Source organism: Spermophilus citellus, assembly GCF_964194105.1.
Source record: "Spermophilus citellus genome assembly, chromosome: 16".
NCBI classification, from domain to species: Eukaryota; Metazoa; Chordata; class Mammalia; order Rodentia; family Sciuridae; genus Spermophilus; species Spermophilus citellus.
The window spans coordinates 84874414-84900863 of NC_138196.1; the positions used below are offsets into that span (position 1 = coordinate 84874414).

At 46.3% G+C, this 26450-nt stretch overlaps 1 protein-coding gene across 1 annotated transcript in view; it reads left to right on the top strand.

Moving 5' to 3' along the window:
* CSMD1 (CUB and Sushi multiple domains 1) overlaps nucleotides 1-26450 on the top strand; it is a gene marked incomplete at both ends in the record, with an annotated part of 1655719 nt that overhangs the window by 837070 nt on the left and 792199 nt on the right. Inside the window, one exon of the mRNA XM_081269879.1 lies at nucleotides 5227-5434. Coding sequence (XP_081126005.1) covers nucleotides 5227-5434 — 208 coding nt within the window. The remainder of the gene's footprint in view (nucleotides 1-5226; nucleotides 5435-26450) is intronic.

A 26450-nucleotide genomic window follows, 5' to 3' on the forward strand; every position in this document is an offset into this window, starting at 1 on the left:
AGAATTATGTTCCCCACTTACAGAACTCGGCAGCTTCAAATACATCTTTTATTAAAAATCTTATCTTCTTCTTGGATTAACTCAAAGGCATCCAGACTTCTTTTAGCTGTTACAACCTTTTCTTCAAATGCAAGGTTTTATAAAAATTCAATGTGGAAAATGCATTTAGAAATAGCACTGTGCTAGCAGTCTGGTGTGGGAGCCCAGCCACACCCCAGATAGTCTGCTCCCTGCCGCTGCCAACTCCTCCATGTGGAAATCGTGGAGCCATGAACAAAGTGACTTGATACTGAGGTCCATCATTCATTTAGAAATATCTGCCAATATCACTGCCACCTCTCCAAGAACATGGGCGGTCTCCCGTCTCTTACCGTCTTTAATGCTATTGTTCCAGTGTTAGGCAGTGTTCATTGCAGAGGTCTTTCACCTCCTCAAGAAGATTTATTCTCAAGTTTTTTGTTTTTTTTTAAGGTCATTATGAATGGGAAAGATTTCTTGATTTCCTTCTCAGCAGACTCATTATTAGAGTACAGGAAAGCTACTGGTTTATGAATGTTGATCATGTATCCTGCTAATGAGCTGAATCCATTCATCTGCTCTAAAGTCTTCTGATAGAGTTTTTGGGGTTTTCTAGAAATAGGATCATGTTGTCAGCTAACAGATAACCTGACTTCTTTTCCTATTTGTATCCCTATAATGTCCTTCTCTTGCCTGATTGCTCTGGATAGTGTTGAGGACTAGGTTGAATAGGAGTGTCGACAGAGAACATTCTTGTTCCTGATTTTACAGGAAATGCTTTCAGTTTTTCTCCCTGAACTCTGATGTTGACTTTGGGTTGTCACTTCTAGCCTTTACAGTCTTGAGTTAAGTTCCTCCTATCCTTAGTTTCCCCAGTGTTTTAACATGAGTGGGTGCTGGGTTTTCACATCTATTGAGGTGATCATAGGATTCTTATCCTTAACTCTACTTAAGTGGTGAGTTATGTGTATTGATTTGCATATGTTGAACTGGTATCCCTGGGATGAAACCTTCCTTATCATCCTCTTGATATGCTTTCGGATGAGGTTTTCTAATATTTTATTAAGAATGTTTACATCTGTGTGCATCAGGGATATTGGTCTGTAATATTCTTTCCAATATGAGTTTGTATGGTTTTCGTATCAGGGTGATACTGGCTTCATTGAATGTATTGGGAGTGTTCATTCCCTTTCAATTCCATGGAGTGATCTGAACAAGACTGGTGTTCATTCTTCTTTAATTGTATGGTCCAGGTCTGGTCCTGGACTTTCCTTTGTTGGAAGGCTTTTAATTTTTGCTTCAATTTCTTTGCTTGATATTGTTCTGTTTACATTTTCAGTATCTTCATGGTTCAATTTTGTTAGCTCATATATATCTAGAAATTTGTCAATATCTCTAGATTTTCTAGTTTATTGGAATATATAAATTTTCTACATGGTCTCTAACAAACACTCCTTTGTTTCAGAAGTGTCTGTGGTAGTATCTCCTTTTTCATATATAATTGTGTTTAATATCATCAAAACAATAAGAAAAAACTGCCCTAAAATTCATTTGGAAGTATAAGAAACCCAGAATAGCCAAAGAAATACTGAGCAAGAAGAATTTTGCTGGAGGCATCACAATCCTGAACCTCAAATTACATTGCAGAGGTATAGTCATAAAAATAATATGGTATTGGCACCAAAACAGACTTGAAAACCAATGGAATAGAAGACACAGAGACAAAAACACATACACTCATAGTTGACAGAAATGCTAAAAATAAATGTTGAAGACAGCTTTTTAAACAAATGGTGCTGGGAAAACTGAATATCCACATGTCAAATAATGAAACTAGATCCCTATCTACCTCCTTGAACAGAAGTCATATCAAAATGGATCAAAGACTCAGGAGCCAAACCAGAATTTTTGTGATTTCTAGAACAAAACACAGGGCCAAGACTCTATCATATTGGTGTAGGCACCTACTGTTCCAGGATGATTTGGTTCCTTTGGTAATACTTTATATATATTTTATTTAATGCATGTTCTCTAAGTTTGCATTAAATGGTTAATGATGGAACTTGAAATAACTCTTCCTGTTTTCCTGTAACTTGCTCATAATTATTTTTGTTTATGTGTGGCTATGGACCAATTTGTTTTCTCTGTCTGCTTTGACTTTATCTCCTCCCGAAATTTCCCTTCTCCTATGATGACTATATAAAGTCACAACAAGCTCCATGACTTGTGGCGGGGCTACCTGTGAAACCAGCAGAGCCAAGTGAGCAGCAGACACAAGCCTCTCATGGGTGGCTACAGTCGTCAGTGTCTTCGTGGCATTTTTTTTTTTTTTTGCCCAAATATAACATTTCTAAGAGAATTACTGGTATTACTTATAGACTATTCTCATTTTAAGCCTCCTACTTGAGCAAGAACGTGTTTCTGTAGTGGGATTGGCTACTTTTCTACTTCTGTTCTGGGTGGGGTATGGTTTGGACCATGCCCAGGCCCAGGTGTGATCCTTATAGAGGGGTTTGACTGGCAGACTATAGGATGTGCAGGTCCTTTCTTGAAGGGGAAGAGTGAAGGGAAAAGGGAGTGGTGTATCAGGCTGCCTCCTAGAGACATGGGCTGCTGTGAACACAGGCAGCTCGGGCCCTACCTTCTGCACTTAGTGAGTACTTTACTTCACTCAGAAGTGGAGTAAAGCAGGACAATATGCTAGGAGGTGATCCCTGGCTGCAGTGGACCTAGGGGTGACTTCTGCAGAGACCGGGAGGTGGTGGGGGAAACACGGTAGGCAGGAGAGCAGGTGCAAAGGCCAGTGCACCTTTGCAGATGTGTGGCTGGACCAGCCAGGTGAAGTAGGGTGGGGAGGAGGAGGAGGAGCGGCAGGACCAGCCATGTCTCCTTCCAGGGCTGGTGAGCTCTAGTTTTATTCTGAGTGGTGGTGCAGGGAGTTACCTGTTTGTAACAGAACATGTTAAGCTTCAAGTTTTTAGGTCACTTTAGCTGATCTGAGCAGAGCAGATTCTAGAGGATGGAGGAGAGCAGGAAGACCAGACACCCTTGTCTGCATATGCACATGTTCATGTACATGCACATATGCCGTGTATGTGTGGATACCACTTGTGATTATGCATGCAAGGGAAGGCATTCAGCCTCAGTGGGAAGGAAATCCGGCATCTGGGAGACAGGATGAGCCTGGAGGACACTCCCGAGTGAAGTAAGGTAGGCACAGAAAGGCGTGCCCCGCATGACCCTCACATGGAGTCAAAGCAGTAGAGATTCTAGGAGCAGAGAAGACGGTGGTTGTCAGAGCCCCTGGACTGGGAGTGAGGACCCAGCAGAGGGCCTGAGCTGGTGGATATGAGATGAGAAGGCCCAGGGAGCCTTTCACACTGCGCCATGGCCATAGTTCAGGACGCCACACCATGTACTCATTTGTCAGGGAACTGATCTCACACACTGTTGCCATCAGCCCTTGCCCCACGTGCACATGCACACATTCCACCTTATGAGGTGATACACCCTCCCATGTGTGCACACATGCACACAAGGCTTTGAATGGTGATACCACATGTGTGCACGTTCACACATACACACACCTGGCCTTACAAGAGGATGTACCTATTCATCAGCAGGTTGGAAGCTCCATGAGACCCTGCCTGGAGCAGACCTCTCCGGGGGCCACTGAGGGAGCTGGGCAGTGTCTGCTCAGCAGCAGGTCCTAGGCCTTGCCCCTTATGGCCTGTCACCCCTCACTCCCACCACCACACCTTTGAGGAGGCTGCAGGAGAGCTGGAGTGTGGGCTTTGAGTGCCCTCTGAGATCATTTAAGGTTTCCAATCAAATGCACCTCTCTTGGGAAAGCGCTCACTGTTGCTTCGCAGTGTGCAGCAATGTGTGCACAACTGTGTGTCAAGGGCTGGGTGGGTGGCTCAGACATAAGGCTAGTGCCCAGCATGCAGGAGACCTGAGCTCCATCCCCAGCACCATGGCAGGAGAGGGGAGATACACACACCACCCCATATGCACATACACACATGCATATATACACACGTACATGCGTATGCAAATACGTATCACAATATCATCTTGGACATGTACAACTTTTATTTGTCAATTATACCTCAGTAAAACTGAGAATGAGATGGATTTCTTCATCTTAAGCACAATCTTGTGTGTGCATGTGCACATTGATGTTTGTGACCAATGTTAAGTAATGTGCCAAAGATCTGTGGCCTTGATTTCCCTAAACCCAGCTTATCACTAGTCTTGAAACTCATACATTGAAATATTTAGCAAGGTATTTGTGTTTAGTATTGTATTTATAGATAATTAGAAATAAAATGTTTACTAATGACGTTTTTGCATTCTTGCTAGTTTTTCTATAATAGGCCAGCCTGCTTGTGAAATTACATGTCAGCAATTATAAACATTTCAATCTGAAAATACATCATATAAAAATTATATCTACCACACATTTTTTTATTGAAATGATAATTCTAAAGTTAGAAACATGATAAAGAAAAGTAACCACCGTCAAGCTATTATAACTGTACAGACGTTTGTCTTCCAAAGAGAAAATAGTTCAGAATTTTATAGCTATTTCCAAAATAAGTTCATTTACTTAGATTAATTTTTATGGAAAACAATTGGGTAATGTGTATCAAATACAAGTCCATTTTCAAATATTATTGCATTTACTCTAATTCCTTCAAATTGCTTTATGCAAAGAGATTAAGGGAAGATACCAGTATGTTATCCCTATGCCTTAATAAATTTAAATAAGCCAAATATCTAGACCTCACGTACCAATCTGGACTGGAAGAGTACCACATGGCCTTTTAGTAGGATTTCTTTGCCGCCTGCTTACCGGTCGCTCAGTCACCTAGCAGAAGCAGAAGAGCCTAATTATAGGTGGGGCACTCCTGGGGTGTGTGCGGGAGCGCTCAGGTGCCCAGCTGGGGGGATTTCGCTGTCGCTGGGAGGTCTTGGTTCAGTAGGCACCTTCAGTGTTTAGGCAGGTTAAACACGTTTGCTCTGGGCTGACAGCATTGAGACCCTGGCCTCGATGACATCCATAGGGCTTTCAGAGGAATGAGGTGGCAAGCCGGCAGAGGTCCTCTTCAGATGGGGGCACCTTAGGTTCGGGACATTTTGCAGAGATGCTCCTGCGTGACAGCCACCTGAGCCACGGCCTTGTCTCTGCTTCCGTCCCTGCAGCGGAGGGAGCCTGCGGCGGGACGCTGAGGGGAACCGGCAGCTCCATCTCCAGCCCCCACTTCCCCTCCGAGTACGGCAACAACGCCGACTGCACCTGGACCATCCTGGCCGAGCCGGGGGACACCATCGCGCTGGTCTTCACCGACTTCCAGCTGGAGGAGGGGTACGACTTCCTGGAGATCAGCGGGACCGAGGCGCCGTCCGTCTGGTAAGTGCTGACGGCCTCCGCCCTGGGCACGGGCGCTGGCTGGCCAATGTCGCTGTCCGACCGCTAAAAAGTCCCCGTTACTGTGACTCGTTTGAAAGTGAGATCTTGGGTGGCCATTTAGAGGTAGGCGGCTGCGTGGGCACTGAACTTGCCCGTCTGCCTTCCCAGACGGCCAGCGGAGGGCACCGTGGTGCGCAGGGCCTTGGTCTGGAAGATGGCGTGAGCCCTGATTTCAGACCGTGGAGTTTCTTGCCTCCGGTGACAAAGCAGTGGCCGACTCTGCTCGGACACCTCATCAACTGGGCAGTTTCCTCCGCGAAGGTGGGCTAACCCACCAACGTGTAAAACCTACCCGCCTCCTCCAGCTCTGGCGAGGGTGGCAATGAGGCGGAAGGGAACCGGCTGACCAGAGCTGTCCACTGCAGGGCCGACCCATTGCTGTGAGCGAAAGGTGATTTTGTTTGCTTCAGTTACTACGTTTAACGTCAGCTTAAAACTACTTTGGTCATCTACTTCAGATCATGAACTGTGAGCAACCTAGGGATATTTGTATTGAAACCACAGATGGACACAGGGTTGGCCTTTCGTGTGGGGGTAGATGAGAAGGTGGGATGAGGGACTGCAAACATCTCTATGGATTTGCCTTTCCTTTGGGCGCAGAGATTCAAGGATAAAGACGTCACATATGGAACACTGTACAGAAGACAGTCCATTTTTAAACCAGTTATTGGAATTGAGTTGGGTTTTTCTCAATTTTCCAAAACTAAAGACCAAACTAGAGCGTTTGTACTCATGGATAAATCCTTTCCTTCATTAAGATTATTGTGGTTATGTTAAATGTTTTACCAATTAGAGAAAAAAAATTAAAATACAGTCTCTCTGACACTCAAGTATTTGTTGAGATTGCCATCATTTTTCAATGTTCAACGTCAGTTGGTAGAAACAAATACTGACCTGGGAGCCTGGGCTGCCTAGAGTCCATCCTGTTGTCTGCCGTGGACAATCCTGAGCCCTTGGACAAGAGAGAGGCTATGTTAAAATTTATCTTTCTAAAACTCACTAATGAAATGTCTCCTGAGTGCCTCATCTCTGCTGGTTGTTGTGAGAGTCAGGTGACCCATTACTTTGTTTTTTCAAATAATGACTGAAGTAGAAAATATATGGTGACTAATTCTCAGAAATTGTATGATTAAGTGTGTGAGATTTCTAGAGAGATCAGGTGTTGACTGATGGCCTCACTGCATGATTTGCAGAGAGGTAGAAGAAAGTGAGAATCCAGTGATGGCTTGCCAAGGAAGGGATCCCCAGGAAGCAGACGTCCTTCTCAGTGTCTGAGATGAAAATGGGCTGCCCAAGCCTGCGGCCAATGGCTGTGAAACAGGACCCTGGGAAGGTCCTGCACGGCTGGTTCACACAGGAGAATTTACTTCTGAGTCAGCAAAGCTCCCCGCTGGGTGTACTCTTGCTCAGATGGAAATCAGGAGTCTGAGGAGGTGGCTGGACTTAGTTTGCCCTCTTTCACCCAGTGGAGTCTCCTCCCCTCCCGCCCTCTCTTCCCTGCTTGCTGTGTCTCGACCTTCTCCTGATGTGCCTCCCTGATCAACTGTGTGGTAGATCCAGGAAAGGAGGTGGTCTGAGTGTGCTAGAATCTTGTTCTTCCTGCAGTGTCAGCAAATCCTGTGACCTGTGAGCCAAGAGCAGGGACAGCAATCACTATGGTGGACAAAGTGTGGTGTGGCTGGCCTTGGGGATGGCTTCTGTCTTCTCGTGCGGGCTTTCTGACTGGAGAACATTTTCCAGCTTTCTGGAATTGGCCCAGGTCTTTTCCAGGGAAGTCTGTGGGAAGGTCCTCAGTGGGGACTCTGATCGTTCGCGCTCTCTGGTCTGATACGTTCTGCGCTGGTCGGCCTAACGAGTTCCCTTTGAGTGGCAAACCCATGTTCCTACGTGCATTCCTGTGATGATCCTCCTTTTCCTGTTGCTGGTGGTGGGAGCCTGAAGGGCTGTCTTCAGTGATAGGGACTCTTACTGCTTCCTGCTGTTATCATGGGAGAAATACTGAAATGCCAGAGGGCCGGAGATGACAAGCTCTGGTGTGTGTGGCAGGACAGCGACTGAGCTCAGGCACCTGGCTTCAGCCTCCATGGTCGCCTTCTGTACAGTCAACGTCTGGTATGTGACCCTGTCAGGGAAGCACCTTTGCTCAGGGGCAGGTTGGTCCCAAAAGCCTTGGACAGGTCACCGCCACAGGAGTGACTGGACAACCGAGGGACAGTTGAGTTCACTGAGTACCTCTGCAGAGAGGCAATGAGACAAGCTGGGGTCTGTCTGTGTGTTTTGTTTGTCCATTTGATTTACTGGTGACGTTTAGTGCTTGTCACTAAGTCTTTACATTGCTTTAAATAGGACTGCTCTAAGTAGGACGCTCATCTTTCAATTACTTTGCAATGGAGGCTAAAAAGGAAAAGATGGCTCTCCTACATAACCAACCATCAAGACCTGCAGGAGCACATTTAGACTGAAAAATGGCGTCATTTAAAGCACCTTTTCGAGTCTTTTCAAATGCATATAATATGGCTTATCTTAAAAAAAGCTATTATTTTACCATAATTGCAGTAATAGTCTCTGAAGTATTTAATGGTTCAAATTGGCATATTTAAAAGACATGCCCATCCTGGGATTTCAAGAAAAGTATGAAGAAGCACTTTGGGTGGATGTGACCCTTTCTCAACAAGGTCACCTTGCACAGAGGCAAGGGTGGTGTTAATGGCCGAGTGGAGTGAGTACATACACACTTGTAATTTTCCAATAATCTATGTTTAAAAGACAGAATATACAACAAGGACTCTAAGAAGACGCTGCTTGGAGAATTGTTAAGAATAGTAATAGGATTAGCTTTATTTTCATTAAATGTGAAGTGAAATTACCAATTCAGCTATGGTTTGTCAGGTTGCCATGGCTACAGTAGAGCAGTCTAAATGCAGTGGATGATGTCATGTGCCAAAGTCATCTGTATATTCAGTGTGGAGTGGGTTAGTGATTGAAACCTAATCACCTATGTGTGTGTTGATGAGACTTGTTTTTTTTTTTAATCATCAGATTTTAATTCAATACAGATTGGCTTTCTGTCAATAGTTTAACAAAGGGCTGCTATTTCTAATTCAGTTTGTTACAGGGTCTAGTAATTATGGGTTTTTCCTTCAAAGCTATCCAAGCACTCTTTTAGTTCGCTGCTGTTTTTTTTTTCCTTAAGTAAATTGATGGTGTAGCCTATAGCTGGTAACTCTAGAAATATCAAGAAGAATGAAAATCGATTTTATTTCTGAGTTAGCCTACTATGGCTTCTAAATTAAGACATGATGGTTTAAGGGATTAGTGCTATATTGTCTTGGCAGGAAACAAGTGAGGGAACATTTACTCTCTTTAAAATATGCACTTTGGAACAAGAATTCATTTGTCCACCCCCTCTGTGTCAGGATTGTGTGCAAGGTGCATAGGAAGGGAAAAGAGGAATAGTAAATGCATTAACATGTGTTCTGAAAAACACTTGATGGCATCAGTCTCGGGTCATGGAGACGGAGTTCAATGGCCTGAGCCTTCTCCCCAGCAGCCTCTCCCTCGGGGCTCCCCCTGCATCCCCCACTTCAACAGGCCCTTGTGTCCTCTCTGTCAGGCCATATTCATCCCTGTGTCCTCATTCAGCAGGGCCCAGTGGCCCCTCCCTCGGGTCTCCTCACCCTGTGTCCCCTTTCAACCTGACCTCGGGGCTCCACTTCTGTGTCCACACAGCACCTGCTTGTGCCCCTGTGCTGCTCCTGTTCAGCTGTTTGCCACGGCTCCCAGAGTTGACTGAAGTAGCTCAGCTTGGAGGGTCCCTGGGTGGAAGAACCCTGGGTGCAGACAGGAGGAAAAAGGAGGCTGTGCAATCTCCCTTCCTACAGAGCCTCTGTTTCTTGAGGAATCTGGAAAACCTTCCTTGCTACTCGGGAGGAAGCCTTTTCCTCTGAGGTTTTTGGAGACTGATGTTTTCTTGCGCTGGTCAGTGCGACTCCTGTCTTTGCCTTGCTGGATTGGGCACAGTTGTACTCAGAAAAGGCTTGTATCTGCACTGCATTTTTTCCCATTGACCCAGCAGTTTCCCAGTCTAATTGGTGACTGGCTGAGGCCGAAACCTAGCTTTAGAGGAGTTTTAGAAATTGAGTGACCTTCAAGAAGGGTTAGTCCCCACCTCCCATGTTGCTACAAAGCACCCCAAATTGGCAGTGGGTGTGGTGTCTATTTCATTTCTCATGACGAAGGTTATAGAAGTGCACAGTGAGGAGCAGACTCCTTTAAGTCCATCCTTCCACTTGGTGGCACCAAGCCCAGCAGACTTCCAGCTGCTTACTCTGAATTTCTTAATGGAAGCTTGTTGGATCTTGCACAGGAAGGGACAAGGCCAGCCCTCCGTTCCCACTGCTGTAGCGTGGTGTTCACAGCACAGTGTGATTACCAGCCACCAGACCGTGCCAATCCAGGCACCTGCTGAACTTGCAGACTGAGCTGTCTTGTGAGGTCCCCTTTCTGTCCAGAGCCCTGGGGTCCATCTGGAGACCTACAGGGCATCTATTTCTCCCTTGCCTCTCCTGACCTGTCTTTGTTTTCAGTGTTGCTTTGTCCTCTGAACTTGACCCACCTCATGTCAACAATTCAATCTTGCTATGTCCTTTTGAAAAGAAAAAATGAGTGACATCATTCAGGAAAATGGAGGAGACCACATAGCAGCATCCTAATACCATCTACTGAAAGCACTAGGTTTGGTTTATATTTTCACTTATGGATTTGAATTCAGTGATGTCACTCCACAAACTTACTGCTAAGTATGTTTTGCAGCAGTTTTTATGGAAGCAACAGAACACAAACAAACAAACATTATATAGATGCACACGAGTGTGTAAGCTTCTCCTCTTCTTTAGGCTCTGTACCCTTGCTAGAGGCTTAAGGACAATGAACATATTCTTGTCACTCTTGTTCTAAAGTACTTTTAACCAAAACATAATTTTCTCAAGATTTCTTTGAATGATATATTTAAAAGAAATTATACCAAGAGGTAATATCCATCAAGGGTTTGCTATTTCCCAGACAAGCGTAAATAATATCCACCACCCCTTGGAGATGTTATTTTATACATTTCATAGGGGAGAAAAATGGGCCACAAAGAGATTAAGTCTTGTCCACTACAGCTAGCAAGAGGCAGAGGGGCCGTGAGCAGAGGACTGTCCATCTGCAACTCCTCCTGCATTACCCCAGAGTTCCACAGACAACAAAGGGGATTATTTCCTACAAAGGAGGTCCCCACCCTGTGAGTGCCCCTCTCCTACCCTCCCTTCCTGGGAGAATGAAACTCAGGGCCTGCAGTGCAGTGGATTTCCACCCTCCTCCACCCATAGCGCTTCCAGGGGATGCTGCAGATCACCAGGTATCCAAAGCCCCAGATGTGACACCAAGCCTGAAATGCACCCTCTGTGGAGCAGAGGTCCAGCTGGAGGTGCAGGGCTGGCAGCAGTCCAGGTCACTGCCAGGTGCTCCAGGGTGGGCTCCCTGCCCTCGGGTCTCCTCCTTGTGCATAATATGTGCCATCCACAGGTGCCAGGGGGGTCCTAGGCTATGCCTGGCCCCCCAGGGTCTGCACTGAGCCCGACCTTCAGATTCCTTCACAAATGCCTGACCCACTCTAGGGGGTCATCTTAGATATCCATCATGTTATTAAGACTGGTTTGAGGTGGGGGCGGGGAGTCACACCCAGGCTTGGCTGGATTGGAATTTTATCGGGCTTAGGGCAGGAAGGGAGGGCTAGAGATGGGAAAGGGAGGTTTTTAGAGTCCCTTGTCCTCCTGGGGTTGGTCAGAGGATCTTGCTGAGCTCTATATCCTTCCAGGATCAGTCAGGAGACCCCGCTGATTGACAGGTGGTTATCACGCTTGTCTGTTGGCACCTGATTGGTTATTGCCTGGTGCTTTGTTCCCTTAGCCACCTCAACGGACCTAAAACTGGGGAAATTAAAAACGGCTATTTTAAGTAGTAGTTGGAACAGAGGAGTTCATGTCATTTATTGAGCAGTGGGAGCTCTGAGTAAAAGGTAATAGTTTACCCTAGCACTTCCTAAAAACAATTATCAGAATGAGGAGTGCAAAGAACAACACAGTATTCCTGGTCCCTGAATTGGGACAGATGAGGGAGGCAATCATCCCCGGGAGAACCAGGGTCTTGGTCAGTGCTGCTACAGGGGCAGATGTGGGATCTGCACCTCTGTTGTGATTGTTCACTTGTTTTTGAAATTCCTGCCATTTAATGTATTTTTCAACAAAATGAGGATATCTAAAAATCATTCAGGTTGCAGGCTATAAAAAATAATTCCCCTTTTAGGGGAATTTCCCGAAATTCATAGTACCTGTCTTTGGTTGTCACAGCTCTGTCTTTTCAGATGTGGTCCTTCATCCATGAAATAACATAAAATGCAATTAAATTAACACTGTTAAAGAAACTTGCCTGCTCAAAACACAATGCCTTTAAAAGGTATTTGGCCAACTCCAGGCGAGCCAGTCTCAGGTGAGGGTCTCTAACTCATTTATTCTCAAAATTGGTCAATTTGCCCTAGTGATATTCCTATTGTACATTTTGATATCTTCTTTTAAAATTCCTCTTTAAGCCCTGAATATCTGATTTTTCTTTAAGTCTTTCAATTTCATGGAGGACTGGTTAGGAGAATAAGGTCCCTTTGTCGCGTTTTCCTGCCTGGGTTCCTTGCTGGTGGCACAGGCCTGGAGCCTGGCAGGCCCTTGCAGCGGGCGGTGGCCTAAAACACTGACAGTCTCCCTGTCTCCCTGTCTCCCCAGTGCTGGTTAAAATGCCTCCATCCTTCTGACTTGAGTCCCGTTAGGGAATTGTCCTGTCATTTCCTAATACAGACATATTATCATAAAGATCTTCATTTTAATGAATTATAGACTTTGGAATAGATGGCACCTGAGAAGCCCCCTAATGCAGTCCATTCCCTATCGTCTGGATAAGAGAACTGCATTCTAAGTCTGTCACTTGTCCCAAACACTCGGCTGACTGGGAGAAGGGAAGGTTTTCTGACGTGGGTCGGAGCTGGTTCTGTGGTATTGCAAGGCCTTTCTCCCCAGCATGGCTCCCCCAGGTAACTGCCCTGTTTCCCTCCGTCCATCTCGGGCAGTAGCAGAGCTGGGACTGCTGACTCTGACCTGGTGTGGGTCAGCCTTGGGGGTGCCACTTGGGAGCGTGGGGCCCAGGGCAGGTTTGCTGCCCAGATGCCTCCACAACACCAGCGATGGTGCAGGCTGAGGCTCAGCGGGACACGGAGGCGGTGAGGCTCTCAGCCCCGACCTGCACCACTGCCTGCTTTGGTGGCTACTCAGGAGCGTGTTGCTCTGAGAAGCAGAGCCCCAGCAAGCACAGACTAATGCCCTGGAACACACGCACTCCTTGGAAGAAAGAGTGTTGATGAAATTGTTTTGAACTGGTATTTAGTTTCAAAAGTCTGTTTGGCAAGCAACCTTTAAGTGCTATGAATTATAGAAACCTTCTTACTTGTAGGCCTTTTCTTCCCCCCCACCCTTTTATGTGAGGGTTTCACTGAGTTGCTCTACATCTCAACTAAGTTGCTGAGGCTGGACTCGAATTTGTGATCCTCCTATCTCATGTTCCCAAGTCATTGAGATTATAGGCATGTGCCACTGTGCCCTGTTAGACTGGACTTTCAATGCATGTTTTGTATTTCCTGTGAACTTCTGTGGAAACACAAGCATAGTATTGATATCACTTTAAAGGTTAAAACCTAAATGCTGCACTTTGTTTTGGAGCCAAATAATTCAGCATAGTAAGTATTTTTTTTTTTTAATTAAGAGACACTGTCAGATATACCACTTAATTTTGTGAATAAAAATCAAAGTAACATACAAGCTTAGCTTATTATATTGCTAAAAGCCATGACCCTTAATAAAAAGCAAAAGTATAAATGATAGAATTTATTCCAAACCATGTACAGAGCCTCTTGGTATCCACATGGAATTGGGTCCTGGGTCCCTGCAAGTACCAAGATCCCAGATGCTCATGTCCTTCTATAAAATGGCTTAGTATTTTCATATACCCTGTGAACATCTGCCCTGTATTCTTTAAATCAGCTCAAGATCACTTATAATACGAAATTCAATGTGAAATCTATGTAAATCATTCTACACTGCATAACTACCAGAAATAAAAACCTATGCATGCTAAGTGTAGGTGCATTTTTTCTGAGAGTTTCTGGTCTGTGATACTTCTGATCTGTGATGCGTGGACACAGAGGATGACCGCATCATCTATTCACTGTGTTTCTCAACACTTACCGTGTGTGGGACCACCTAGGACTTTCCTTAAAATGCAGCATGTGACTCTGTGGTCTGGAGTGGGTCCTGAGAGTCCCTCTGACCAGCATCCAGGGGATGAGAACACTCCTGGCTGTGGTGTAGAGGAGGGCTGGAGGGCCTGTGTGTGGCAGGGATACTTGACAGTAGCAGAACTATAAACCATAAGTAATTAATTATTAATCATTTCAATTCTTCTTGAACATCATTTCAGGAATTATGCTATTTCAGAATTTACCTGAACTCTTTGGTCTTCATTTAAAAATGTCTCCTAATATTATCAATGGGCTGCTGGGTATAATGGCTGATCCAGAAAGATCAAGTGTGCCATTGAGTTCAGGATGTGGCCTTCACAGGGTCACCTGGGTCCTACTGCCCAGAGGTTCTGATTTAATCAGCTGCTCCAGCTCAACACAGTCATAGAGAATGAGAGGCGGAATCCAAAGGGGAAGAAAAGAATTGCAGGTTTCAACAGAGTCCCCACATGTTGGGCTGCGTTAGCATTTCCTCATCTATTGGTAGCAGTGGGATGACAAAGCTCTTTTTAGGACATGCAGTTGAGAAATCGAGCAAAGTCCTCGGCCACAGATGTCTCAGTGCTGTGGATGGCTGACTTCTGGGTGAGACTCTCGTGGACCAGGTAGATGCTACAGTGAGGTACAGATATACTTGTCCAGGAGACAGTTCCCCGTGGGTGGGATGTTGATGAGGGCTGGGCCTGTGGGTGTGATAAGGCTGAGCTGCTGCCTGCCACAGCAACGGCCTGAGCTGATCCCTGTCACTGGTCAGTTTGCACTTGGAGCTGGTGGTGGCTGATTCCCACTTGTAGTTTCTTGTCTCCATGCTCCCAATCCATTTTGTTGTTGGAATGGCTTCTCTCTCTTGTCCACAAAGTCCTTGTCCTGTGGACCTGTGTTAAAAGAGAACTGGCCTTGAAGTTGGAGAGATGAGGGATTGGGAACTGTGTCCCTCCTCTGTGGTAGACCTTTTGAGTTAGGTCAAAACTCCTAGAGTTTTGGCTTTCCATCCATAAAATTAGGTTGGTGATACTTTTCTTACTGGATGAAGATTAAAATAGAGTTCAGAGAACATCGTCACACCAGTTATGGAGATTGCCAGGGAGCTGTATCCCCAAGTCATCACGGGTCAGCAATGGAAAGTGGCACATCAGCAGTACAGATGCAAAGATTTAGAGGAGAGAGGAAAAAAACCTAGTGAGGCAGTCGGATATTTCACCAAAAAATAGGGATTCAAATAATCCCTGAGAAAGGAAAGGACACAGACAGGGAAGTGTGTGTGGGTATCATAGGCATGGCAGGTGTGAAATGGGAAGTGCAGATGTGGGGAAACATGGGAACATAACTGAGGGGAGAGAAAGCCATGCGTTGTTTTGACAGGACAGTAGAAACAGCTTAGACGTTTTGAAAGCAGGCTCTTGAATGAAGATCAAATACAATGCATTTTTGTTTTTTTCTGGAAGGTGTAGCTCACTTCTCCTGGTAAATGAGGATACTTTGGGAGTGTTGGGTGGACTGTGGAAAAGAGCCAGCTGTTTGTGTGAGCAGGCGGTGCAGTGTGGACAGGGCCCTGGTGATCACAGCAGTGGAGAGGAAGGGGAAGCTGGCCTGTCCCACCTGCCCATGTGCCTCACCAGCCTTCCCAGTGGCCCTGCAGTGATGTTTCAGCCTGACCCTTTCTGGGAGCTGGCTAAGCCTTCAGGGGTCAGGACCCGAGGCAGCAGCATGAGACTGGGGACGCCTGTGCATGCTGAGGTCTACCTCATAACCAGAGACCTGGCAAGACTCCACCTAACTTTGAGAATATGGGGAAGAACCACAGAGAAAATGTTACTGCTGCCAGCTAGAGGGACGGCGTTACAAAGCTCTTCCTCACCCTTTTAAACCAGTCCCGTCCCTGCGATCCCAGGGCATGGACAGTGGGTAATGGAAAGGCTCCATGGTGCTCCAGAGCACAGTGGACCTCGCCCCAGCTGAGGCCTCTGCTCTTGAACTTGAAACTCTCAGATTTCTTGATTTTTGGAGTGGATCTAGGCATTAGAATGTGGGAAAAGATTCGGAGTTTCCAGGTTGAGCTGAAGGGAGAAGGGTCTGCAGTGGAACCCTAACAAGAGGAACTGTTAGACCAAAGTAAAAAAAAAAAAAAAAAAAAAAAAAAAAAACAGACAAAAAGTCTAGTTTATGGAAAGTGATTTGTAATGCTTATTGCCAGACAGCGTGATAAGTTGAGAAAGAAAAAGTATTCAGTGGTCACACAAACCCCGCGTAGGCTGCTGGAGGCAGTGACTGATTCCCAGAGGCCATGAGGAGAATCCTGAGATCCACCTGGGGTGCTACAGCTGGGCGTAGAGCAAGGCGATGGTCCATGCAGTGGGACTGGTTACTCATGGGGAGAAGCCCAGGTGGGCAGCATCATGTGCAGTGTGAGTAACTGCTGAAGCCCCTGTGAGGGGACGGTAGGTAGTCGGTCCAAGCTGTGTGCATGTATGCAAATGGTCCATGTGAGGAGCTAGGTGTGTGCGCCTTTTCCATTAAAGGAGGAAAAGCAGTGTACTATGGACCCAATGAACAGAAACAGAGATGCATGCCTAAAAACAGTTCATCCTCAGCAAATGTCCCTCCGCATGGTGGGGGATTCAGTTTATCAAAGTCCACTTTTTGTGCTGTGCTGGTGGGAGCATGGCCCTATGTGCCCCTTCGCCTGGGCCTGGGTTTTCTGTGAGCCTGCCCCCTGTGGTCAGGTTGTGCAAGTGCGGACTGGTGGTTCCCTGGACGGAGTTCTCAGAACCCTGTGCTGCAGAGCTGCCACTGCTGTCCCAGGAGAGGACGCCAAGATTCCCTGTGGGGAAATCCAGCCATAGGCATCCGTGGCCCGTGACCATGGGACTAGTCCTGAAAATGCACTCTGTGATTGACACTGCGACACAGTGTGACTGAGCTTAGAGACGGTGTGTGATGGGAGGAGCAGAGGAAAAAACAAAGCAGAAAAGACGAAAGTCAAAAGGGACCTGAGGTCAGAGGGAGGCGCGGCACCCTTGGGCAGTTCTGTTCCAGCATCCACACGTCTGTTTTCCTGGACAGCTTAACCTGGATGAGGCACAGGTGATTTTCAGTGTGGGAGGAAGCGTCTAGATACTTGAGGCCATTTACGTGGCTGGAGATTCCAGGGAAAGGAGCCAGCAGACCCTCTGGTGGCCCCTGGCTCCACCTGGGCGTCCTCTGCCATCTTGGGCTTCTAACCCTTTGAGACCCACTTCTTTATCTGCAAAGTGCTTATAATGAAGTCGGTTTTTCAGGGCAGTGGTGAGGAGGAGGGGGAGTGCTGAGGGCCTCGGGGTCTCTGCAGGGTGGAGTGGCCATGCGTTAGCGGTTGTTGTCCCGTGACCCTCGCATGGGGTCTTCCCCTCTCTCCCGGCTCTACCCCCAGCTCTTCCCTCGTCTACCTTCCTTCAGGTGTGTACCACTTCTGCAGCCTCTCTTGTGCCTCTGAGAGGTCCCTGGGTCCTGTTCTGGGTCTGGCCAATTGGGACACACCTGGCCCCACCTAATTTACATGGTCTTTTTCTCCTCAGCAGCATTGTGAATGCTCAGTAAACTTCTAAATGGGTCAACTTCTAAATAGTATGGAAACGACTTGTGGTGAATCAGTTCTCTGTGGAGTCTGTCAAGACTCACCTTGGACCATGTGAGTCTACCAGCAGCCCTGAGGTGGGTCTGAAGTTTCCATCCTCCTTGTGCCGCTGAGGAAGTGGGGGTGGGAGGGACGCTGAATTGCCTGGCACTTCAGCTCAGGTCATGGTGAGCCATCGGCTGCACACTGAAGACACCCCACAGGGCGCCTGTCACCCTGCTGGCCCTGCAGAGGAGGCTGCAGGGGCTCCTCCTCTTGAGCTTGCAGTGCCAGGTGTGTTCATTGAGTGCATGTGGAGCGTCTTCCTCTGATCCTCTCTTGGAAGAAAAGATTATGGCAGATTGTTTTTAAAAAAATTACCAGTCTAATTTATCATATTTAAAATGAAAAATTTGAGTCATGTTATGGAACATAGTGTTGAAAGACTTGGGTAAACACTTGCATGTCTTTGGTGGAAAGAACTTTCTGGATCTGGGATCCTTGTGGTACATTGTGCATTCAGCACACCATCTGTCTGATGGTCTCTTGACAAGTCTGCCTGCCTCATGCAAATAGTAGCAGTTGGCATGAACCCCCAGCTGTGGAACTTCCCCGTTCACATGTGCAGTCCACTGGAGGGTCCTGAACCCGGGACCCACAAGTACTGGGATGGGTGGGGAGCTCATGCCTCTAAGGAAAACCCAGGGAATTTCAGGGATGCTCTGTGACACCTGTGGGCTTCTCGCCTGAGAAGACACTCCACCATCACTCCTGCACTTAAAGGACTCATGCGGTGGCCAGCTATTGGCCAGCTCAGCCCTGGAGACCTAGAGCTGCAGCCCTCGGGTCCACGTGGAACACCTGGAATGTGAAGAGGCTCCAGGACCCCAGGGGTCTCCATTCCTTGTCACATGGTCCCACTGAAGAGAAGCCTGGAGAGAATAGAAGATGCTGAACTCTCCAGATTTTCAAAAGGATGGACAGTAAACCCTATGTGCTTTCATTAAATGAAGAAAAGACCACACAGCACTGACATAGTTGAGGAAGGAAGAGCATCAATGAGGCATAAAAGCCCAAATAAATTAGCTGAAGGAGGAAAAGAGTTCCATCACTAATTCAAGTGGAAAAACAGGTCACAAATCCAAACTGTGTAGCAAAGTACAAGCAAAGAGAACAGAGCCATGTGCAAATCATGGGAACAAAGCTGCTTTAGCAGAGGCATGAGGCGAAATGATCTCCTTGATCTTAGTCCAGGAGAAAGTACTTGATGATACCAGAAATATATCAGCAACTATACATTACCCTGCATTCAATCAGGAAACCCTGCCTCTTCCTGGTGCACATTGATTATAATGTGACAAAGATAGCATTCAAAGTAGCTCAGGTGCAAAGCAAGCTCACTTCTTTCCCCTCATGATGGAGTTCTTGCCTCTACCTAAGGTTGCTAATATAATTCATAGCTTGTTTGATGATTGACAGTTATATAAGAGAACACTTTATAAACCATAAAGCACTCTATAAAGATGAATTCAGTTTTCTAGAAAATAAGTATTTAATTGGGAACAGAAGATGTTGTTGAAAATAGAAATGTAATCAGTTTTAAATGGACCATGCTGCTTTTCTGGTGAACCTGTCGTTTAACATAACCAAGCCGTTGTAGGCACACCAGGGGTTCCAACCCTGGGGTCTCTGCCCCAGGTGTGATGTGTGCCCTGGAAGTGTGGGCTGTGCCTGAGGGTCACGGTTCACATTATTGAAGGCAGATGGCCTTTTAGAGCATGCCTCTCTGTTCTTGAGGTTTATTTGCAGTTTCCTGCAACATGAGAAGCCCTTAAAATGGAGATACTTTTCTCAAACTGTAGTCGGCTCGGGCTGCCTTCGTAGATTGCTATAGACGAGGTGGATTCAATGACAGACATGTCTCACAGTCCCGAGAAGGCTGGAGTCCAGGATTAAGGTGGGGTGCCAGTGATGGTGGGGGAATCTCTCCCTGGTCTAGGGACTGTGCCTTCTTTGATGAAGAATGCACCCCCAAGTGACCCTTATAAGGCCACCAGTCCCATCCTGGCCCCTCTCTCACGACCTCATCTAACCCTCTTACTTTCCCAAGACCCCACTTTTTAATAGCTTCACTTGGGGGCTGTGGCTTCAGCATATGAATTTTGGAGCCACACAAGCGTTCAGCCCACAGTGCACAGCCTACCCGCTGGTTAAAATGCACGTTTGCCCCACTCCACCGCCTCAGATGTGCTGAAACTCCGTCATCTTTCATTAGTCATCCTATCATACCCTGTAATAGCTACCAAATCAACGATACCTGTCTGGCACCTTCAACACCCCATGCAGAACAAATTGGATCACATTGCAGTCTACTCCCAGAAAAGAAGATGTCCTAAATTTCCTGACCTAAAACACCCTATACATTATTGAGAACTGGCTGCATCGTGTCTGGAAATGCTTGTGTCTGACCTGCACTGTCAAACAGGATGAGGGGCCAGGCAGCTTGTCTTGGTGTGCAAAACAGAGCCATGCAAATTCACTGGATGTGGCTTGGATCCTCTGTGTATATCTGCAGGGGCCTTCCTGTGGCCCAGGTGTTGCATGAGCTCTTTTTATTTTTCTCAGCTATTTGCTGTTAAGCACTAACTTCAAGGAGGCAGTTTAAAAAACAGTGTAACCTGTGGCTAGCAATCAGATGCTTATGAGGACATTAATTCCCCACGCGCTCCTGTTCCTGCATTGTGTATTCTTCATTAGGGCTAATGGGAGTGCAGGGAAGAGATCGGGGGAGAGACCTCCGTAAATCATGGACGCATCCAGAAGGGGAGGTGCTCCTCTGTAAGAGCATGAGCACAGAGACGCACTGACGCAACGTGCTCAGTCGCAGCCTTTATGCCCACCTCAGAGTGTTCAGTTAGTGACGATGAGAGCCCAGCTGGGCAGGAGCAGTTCCAGCCCCACTGTGAGAGGGTAGCCGCACCCACCAGCCACACTTGTCATTCAGATCACCCCCTAAAACAGGCCTTCATGAGACCCTAGGAGGAGCTGTTTTCAAACCCTTTGCCAGGTTTCTGGGTGTGTTCCAGGCTGCGTTTTAGAGTGTGTTGAGATATTTAAATTACCTACTCAATGGCTTCTTGCAAGGACTCCTTTGCTGGTAGGTAGGCATCAAGAGATGGATAGAAAAACTATGAGCTAAGTGCATGAATTGTGAATATTTTATAAATGAGTAAAAATTATACGTGCTTAAAACAAAGCCCTGCAGGCGAGCGGAGTATGAGCAGTGGGCTAAGGTGGGCAGGTGGTGGGGGTGGGGGGTAACCTGCCCGTGGGGCCCAGGCTGCCCGTGGGGCTGAGGGCCTGTGGGCCCAGGCTGCCCGAGGGCATTCTCAGCCTGCTGGGCTGAGGCCTGGGCGCCCTGGAGTGCCGCCAGCCCCTCTGAGGGTGGCAGGTCCCCACACAGGCCGTTTCTGCAGTGCCCAGGAGGCTGATCCTGAGGCCAGGGCTTGCTGGCCCTTAGGCTGCCCCGGAGGAGCCTGTCAGGAGGTGCTCACTGGCTGGAGGTGGAGCTGGCAGGCGCAGAGGCTCAGGCTCACAGCCATGGGGCAGCAGGGGCTCTCCAGGGCACACTGTGGGGAGCCCCCATGTGAGGTGAACAGCACAGGCAGGCACCACGGCAGCTCCACATCATCATGTGGATGAAATGAGACCAGACATCAGTAGCATTCTCTAGTTTTTAAAACTTTTCATATGTTTTTATGAATTATATCCAGTAACTTTTTAATACATGCAAAATAATATAAAGAATTTAGAAACAAAATACAAGAGAGCTAATTGGTGAACATAACTATAGATTAAAAGAATGGTTGAGACAAAGGTTTAATTTTTAATTTCCATGCGTCTATGGTAAGAAGAAAAAGCTAGCCATTCACCACCCTCTCATTAGCAGAAAAGAAAAGCTTCCCAATTCCTCTTGAGTGGCAGATTTTTTTCTAAGCACTAAATTTGAAAATAAAATTTAAGCTGGGGTTTTATGTCAGAGTTGCACATTAATAAATATGTCTGATACTGTGAACATTCAGAATGCCTTATTATAAAAGAAAATTACCTGAGTGTTCCTCAAGGTAATTTGTGTTTGTTTTGAGTCAAGCCCATGCCATCCAAAACAATTCACAGAGGATGTTAAAAAAGAAAAAATCACCTGCAATAACAACAAAAAAACACCAAGTCATAACCTAACCCTTGCCCCGTGTGTGTGTGCCTGTAGCACATTCCATCAGCATCTCTGCTTACGACCGCCCGGGCTCCAGCAGGATATCCAGAACAAGAGGGGATGGGTCTGTGTTCAGGGAACCCCTGGTCTAGATGGACGGTGTAGCAGATGCTTATCACGGTAGGAGGATGTAGTAAGTGTCACATCATGAGGAAAGCTGTGACTTTTCGCCGGTTGCAATCTCAAATTAAAATAGCACTTCAGTGTGGGAGATCGGGGCATTTTTAATCATAAAAACTTCATCTGAGGATTTTTGAAAGGCAGATATTAGGAGAAAGGAAAGAAGCATAAACCCAAATGGAGACAGATGAAGAAAAGAGGGCTGTAACTCCCCAACCCACTCCCACCACAGCCTCCCCCTCACACGCACATCCCGACTCAAACATCACGGTCCATGCTTGTTCTGGGCAATGTGGAAAATGTCAGGCCAGTTACTATTATAATTCTCTGGCAAATGTGGGCGGTTTTCAAGAAAATGTCAGAGTTCGAGAATTACAAGGCCTGGTTCAAGCACAAGTGAGGCAGGAATCGCCTGTGGAGGCACACCTTGGATCCCAGTATGCCCTGGAGATGCTGGCACTCCCTCAGCCACCCCATCCCTGAGAGAGCCCTGAGGTTAGGATGATCCTCTGTCTAAACAACTTGAACCTGAATGCACCTTTGTGTGTCAAATTTCTGGAAGTTTAAAATTGTTTGATCTCTTAGGCCACGTTGCAGTTGGGGTAAGCTCTATTTTGTGCCACAAAGTCAGTTGGGGTGTCTAAAGTGGTAATGAAGGCCAAGCACTTAGTTAATAACATTTTGATCTTGGTGACATCAGTGTACCTGTGAACATGATGCCTGTGTATGGCAATTGTCATTCCCTAATGACGTGTGGCTGTAACAAAACCAGCCTTCAGAAGGAAAGCTGGATTAAACACATCTTTAATCTACGACGGATGTTAAAAATGTTTCCTGCCATGGGGAACACAGGAAGGGCTTCACGGTGACACCTGCCCGGCCCCAGGGCCAGCCTCTTCACAGGCCATCAGTGGACCTGAGTCCATGCTGTCTCCATCCATCTGGAGATCATCTACTTAGGCCAAGCTTATTGAAGGATTCGTTCCATTTCTAGTTTTACCTGCTTTTCCTAGGCTCTGCACTCTGACATCCTAAGTTTACAACAAATACCTACAAATGCAGTGTTCAAGCTGTAAGGAAGGCAGGGGCTGGGGAGGCAGAGGAACAGAAGGGAGCAGAGGAGCCCAATCCCATGTATCTAACTGATTTTGGAAATGTTGGTTTTAGAACCTTGCAGGTATGTTCCTCAGTGAAAGAGAAAGAACATAGATTGTTAAATTTTAAGGGTCAGAAATGAATATTTCATTGATGGGTCTGAGGGTGGCGTTGACGTCTGCATGGTCCAGGTGCCAGCTCTGCCCGCTACAGCTGTGCACACATGGCCAATAGACCAGCAGCTCCACCCACCTCTCCTAAGCCAGAGAAGAGAGAGCAGTGCCAGCCTCTGTGGGGCCCATGGTGGGTGTAGCCCAGCTGGTGCTCTCTCTTCCTGTGGGTCTGAGTTCCCCCCACATTTAAGATTTACCTTAAAGCACTGTGGTACTTTTAAGGGAGTAGCCCAAGGGCTCAGACAAAGAAGCCACACAAAATGGAATGCAAATACATATGCGTGTGTATAGACACATGTAACTTCATAACATACCCTAAAACACATGTAACTGCTTAGTTAACAATTCAGTGAAAATAAAATTTAGGTCTAATAGTTACCAAATTGATTTTTTTTTTAAATAAAACAATTTAAGAAATGAGATATGATGAAATAGACAACTCTTGGAGTAGTTTTTGTTTGTTTTGTTTGTTTTAATTTACAGAGTGCTTTGGCAGGCATCTAAAAATTGTGCAGTACCTTCTTACTCTAAATCCTATCCCTAAAAATCACCCCAAGGACCTAGTCCAAGTCACTGAGGGGTGCTTATGGACAAAGATATGAATTGTCACATTCTAAACAATGGCCTGAGGTTATGGAGTTGGACACAGGCTGGGACCGGCAGTCTGCAGAGGCTTGGAGACCTGGGCATCTGGAAGGTGAGTGCTTTCAAGGCGAGCAAGCTCACAAGGTGCATTTCTAGTGACCTCAGCAGGATCGGCCTGTGCAACATGGCCTCTCGGGGATATTGCCTGCTCGTGGTCAGGGGCCCCCACAGGGGCCCCTGGGAAACAGCACACTAGCCATCTGGAGGCCAGTGACAGTCTTAGGACTTTGGACCCATTTTTGTTATCTTTCAAATGAGTTCATGAGAGGGACTTCCTTGCAGGTTTGTAGAAATACCCAGAGCCAATAGACACAAAGTCCAGGAGGAGAGCCTCAAGATACTGCTGGCCTGGTTTATCTGGGGAGGAGGTCGGTTTGAGGCCCAGGTCCAGGGCTGTCAGCATGGCCTCTCACTAAGTCCTGCCCTGTGTGACCAGATTTTGACGACCAAGGTGGCGCTCTGATCATTGGGCTTTGGGAGAGCACATTTCAACTGTGCCCAAGAAATACCATTGACTACTTTAAGTTAGTCGCTCTTCTCCACCCCAGAGACAGCCGAACTCGCATCCAGAGGAAGCGGCTCTCCCAGCTGTGTTCCGCGCTAGTGGAAGGACACCCAGTGGGAGACGAAACTGACCGTCTTCGTGGGTACTGGAATATTGACCTTTCAGTTTTAGAAATTAAAGAAGCATCAACTGTAAGAGAAAAAGAAATGAGTTTATCTGACAAGTAAACAATCTAAAGATATTCAGAATAATTTAAAATCATGTTTAAATATTCATGAAACCAATACATAAGCAATTAAAAATAAACACAAGTTATATCTTATTCAGAATCTTAGTTCATGCATCACGGCTGTAGAATTGCACTCTAAAGCTTAGGTTTTCTCCACTTGGCTCTCACCAGTTCCAGACAAAGAAATCTAGCATATAAAATGTAGATTTTTATCGGTGCACATTGAATAAATCTCTTTTATTCTCATTTTCAATTTTAAAAATGGTTGGATAAAAAAATGGAGAAAAAAATAAGGTTTGGGAAGTGGTGTACTCACTCATTTGAAACTAATGAAAATCTAATATTGAAGTACTAAAGAAAATAACTACAAATATGTGAACTATAAATTTTAAATAAAAATATGTTATTAAAAATGAATGGTCAAGCTGGACACAGGGGTGCATGCCTGTAATCTCAGTGGCTCAGGAGGCTGAGGCATGAGGATTGCTAACCCAGCCTCAGTAACTTAGGCCTTAAGGAACTAGGTGAGACCTTGTCTAAAAATTAAAAAAATATATAAAAATAAAAAGGGCTGGGGATGTGGCCCAGTGTTTAAGTGCTAAGCACCCCTGCGTTCAATCCCTAGTAACAACAACAAAAGGGTCCAAGGATACTTTCTTTTGACTCTGTGGTAGTGAATCCTATGTTGGGCTTCAGAGTTCCATGGAAGGAAGGAGGTGCCCATGGCCTCTGCCGCGGTCCTCTTCCGGACACTGCTGGCGAGAACACAGCGCTGCTGTGAACCACAGCCTTTCCTCATGGGCCCCCTTTCCAAGGCCAGCTGTGGGGCCTCTTCTCACCCACGCCTGCATTATCTGGGCCCTGGGATAAGCTTTCCCAGCAGAAGCTGGTGGACTGAGTGTCCTGGTGCTACTTCACGGAGCAAGAATCATGCTCCTGTTGTTTACTAATGGTTTATGATTACATTTTTATAAGGATTGTGAATGGATTCCAATTAATGGTTAGAAAAAATCAATGCCCAATTTAACTCATATCTCATAAATGAAGGGAACATTATTGTTTTGCCATAGATGTCATAAATATCCAAATTGTCCAAAAATCATATGTGCATTGAAGAAAAGTAAAATAAAATTCCATCAACCTTGGTTACTCATACAGCTGTTTTTACATAACACAGATAAATGACAAAGCCAAGGATTCTGAGAACCCAGTTGTCTGTCCACAAATTCACAGCTGGGTGGAGATTGATGTGCTTCCTCCCCGGGAGGAGTATGGCTATAGGAGCCACGGTGGCTGGTTGTCGGGGCCCTCTGTGTGGGTTTCACCTACAGGTGGCTGGGCAGCACCCTCCTTTTAGAGGAAGCAAAGCAAAGAATGGGATCCAAGTGCAGAGACCACTCATGAGCCTCCTCAGGAAGGCTGCCACTGATTGATTAGCAGGTGCCAATTTCACCTTGCTTCTGCCAATCACAGATTTTCATGGTGGGTCTACAAAGCACATGGTAGTTCCACTGTAATAAACTCGTGTTATGATGTCGAATCTGCACAAAGACTCTGAGTCGAGTGTCACTCTCCATCTAAAATCTGCCTGAAGATGTCAGATACAGTGCGAGATGGTGTGGTTCACCGGTCAGGTCACCCTGCTCCAAGTCTCAGGTTTTGGCTGTTGCTCCATCAACTGTTGTAAAGAGTTTGAAGTTGCTTGTCCCTTGACAATATTCCTTTTGGAAAGAAGAGAATAATATAATGCATTAGTGATTTCCTGGCTGCTTGTTATTCTAATTTTTGTTCTCCTGCTAATAGAATTTATGGATATTAATCAATATGTTCCTTCATGCAGTTTCTAGCTCACAGAATGGCTATTCACTCCTAACTTCACAGTCTTTATCACGTGACGTTTTGGCAGCCTCTGTCTTGCACCTTGCATATAAATATGCATAGTAA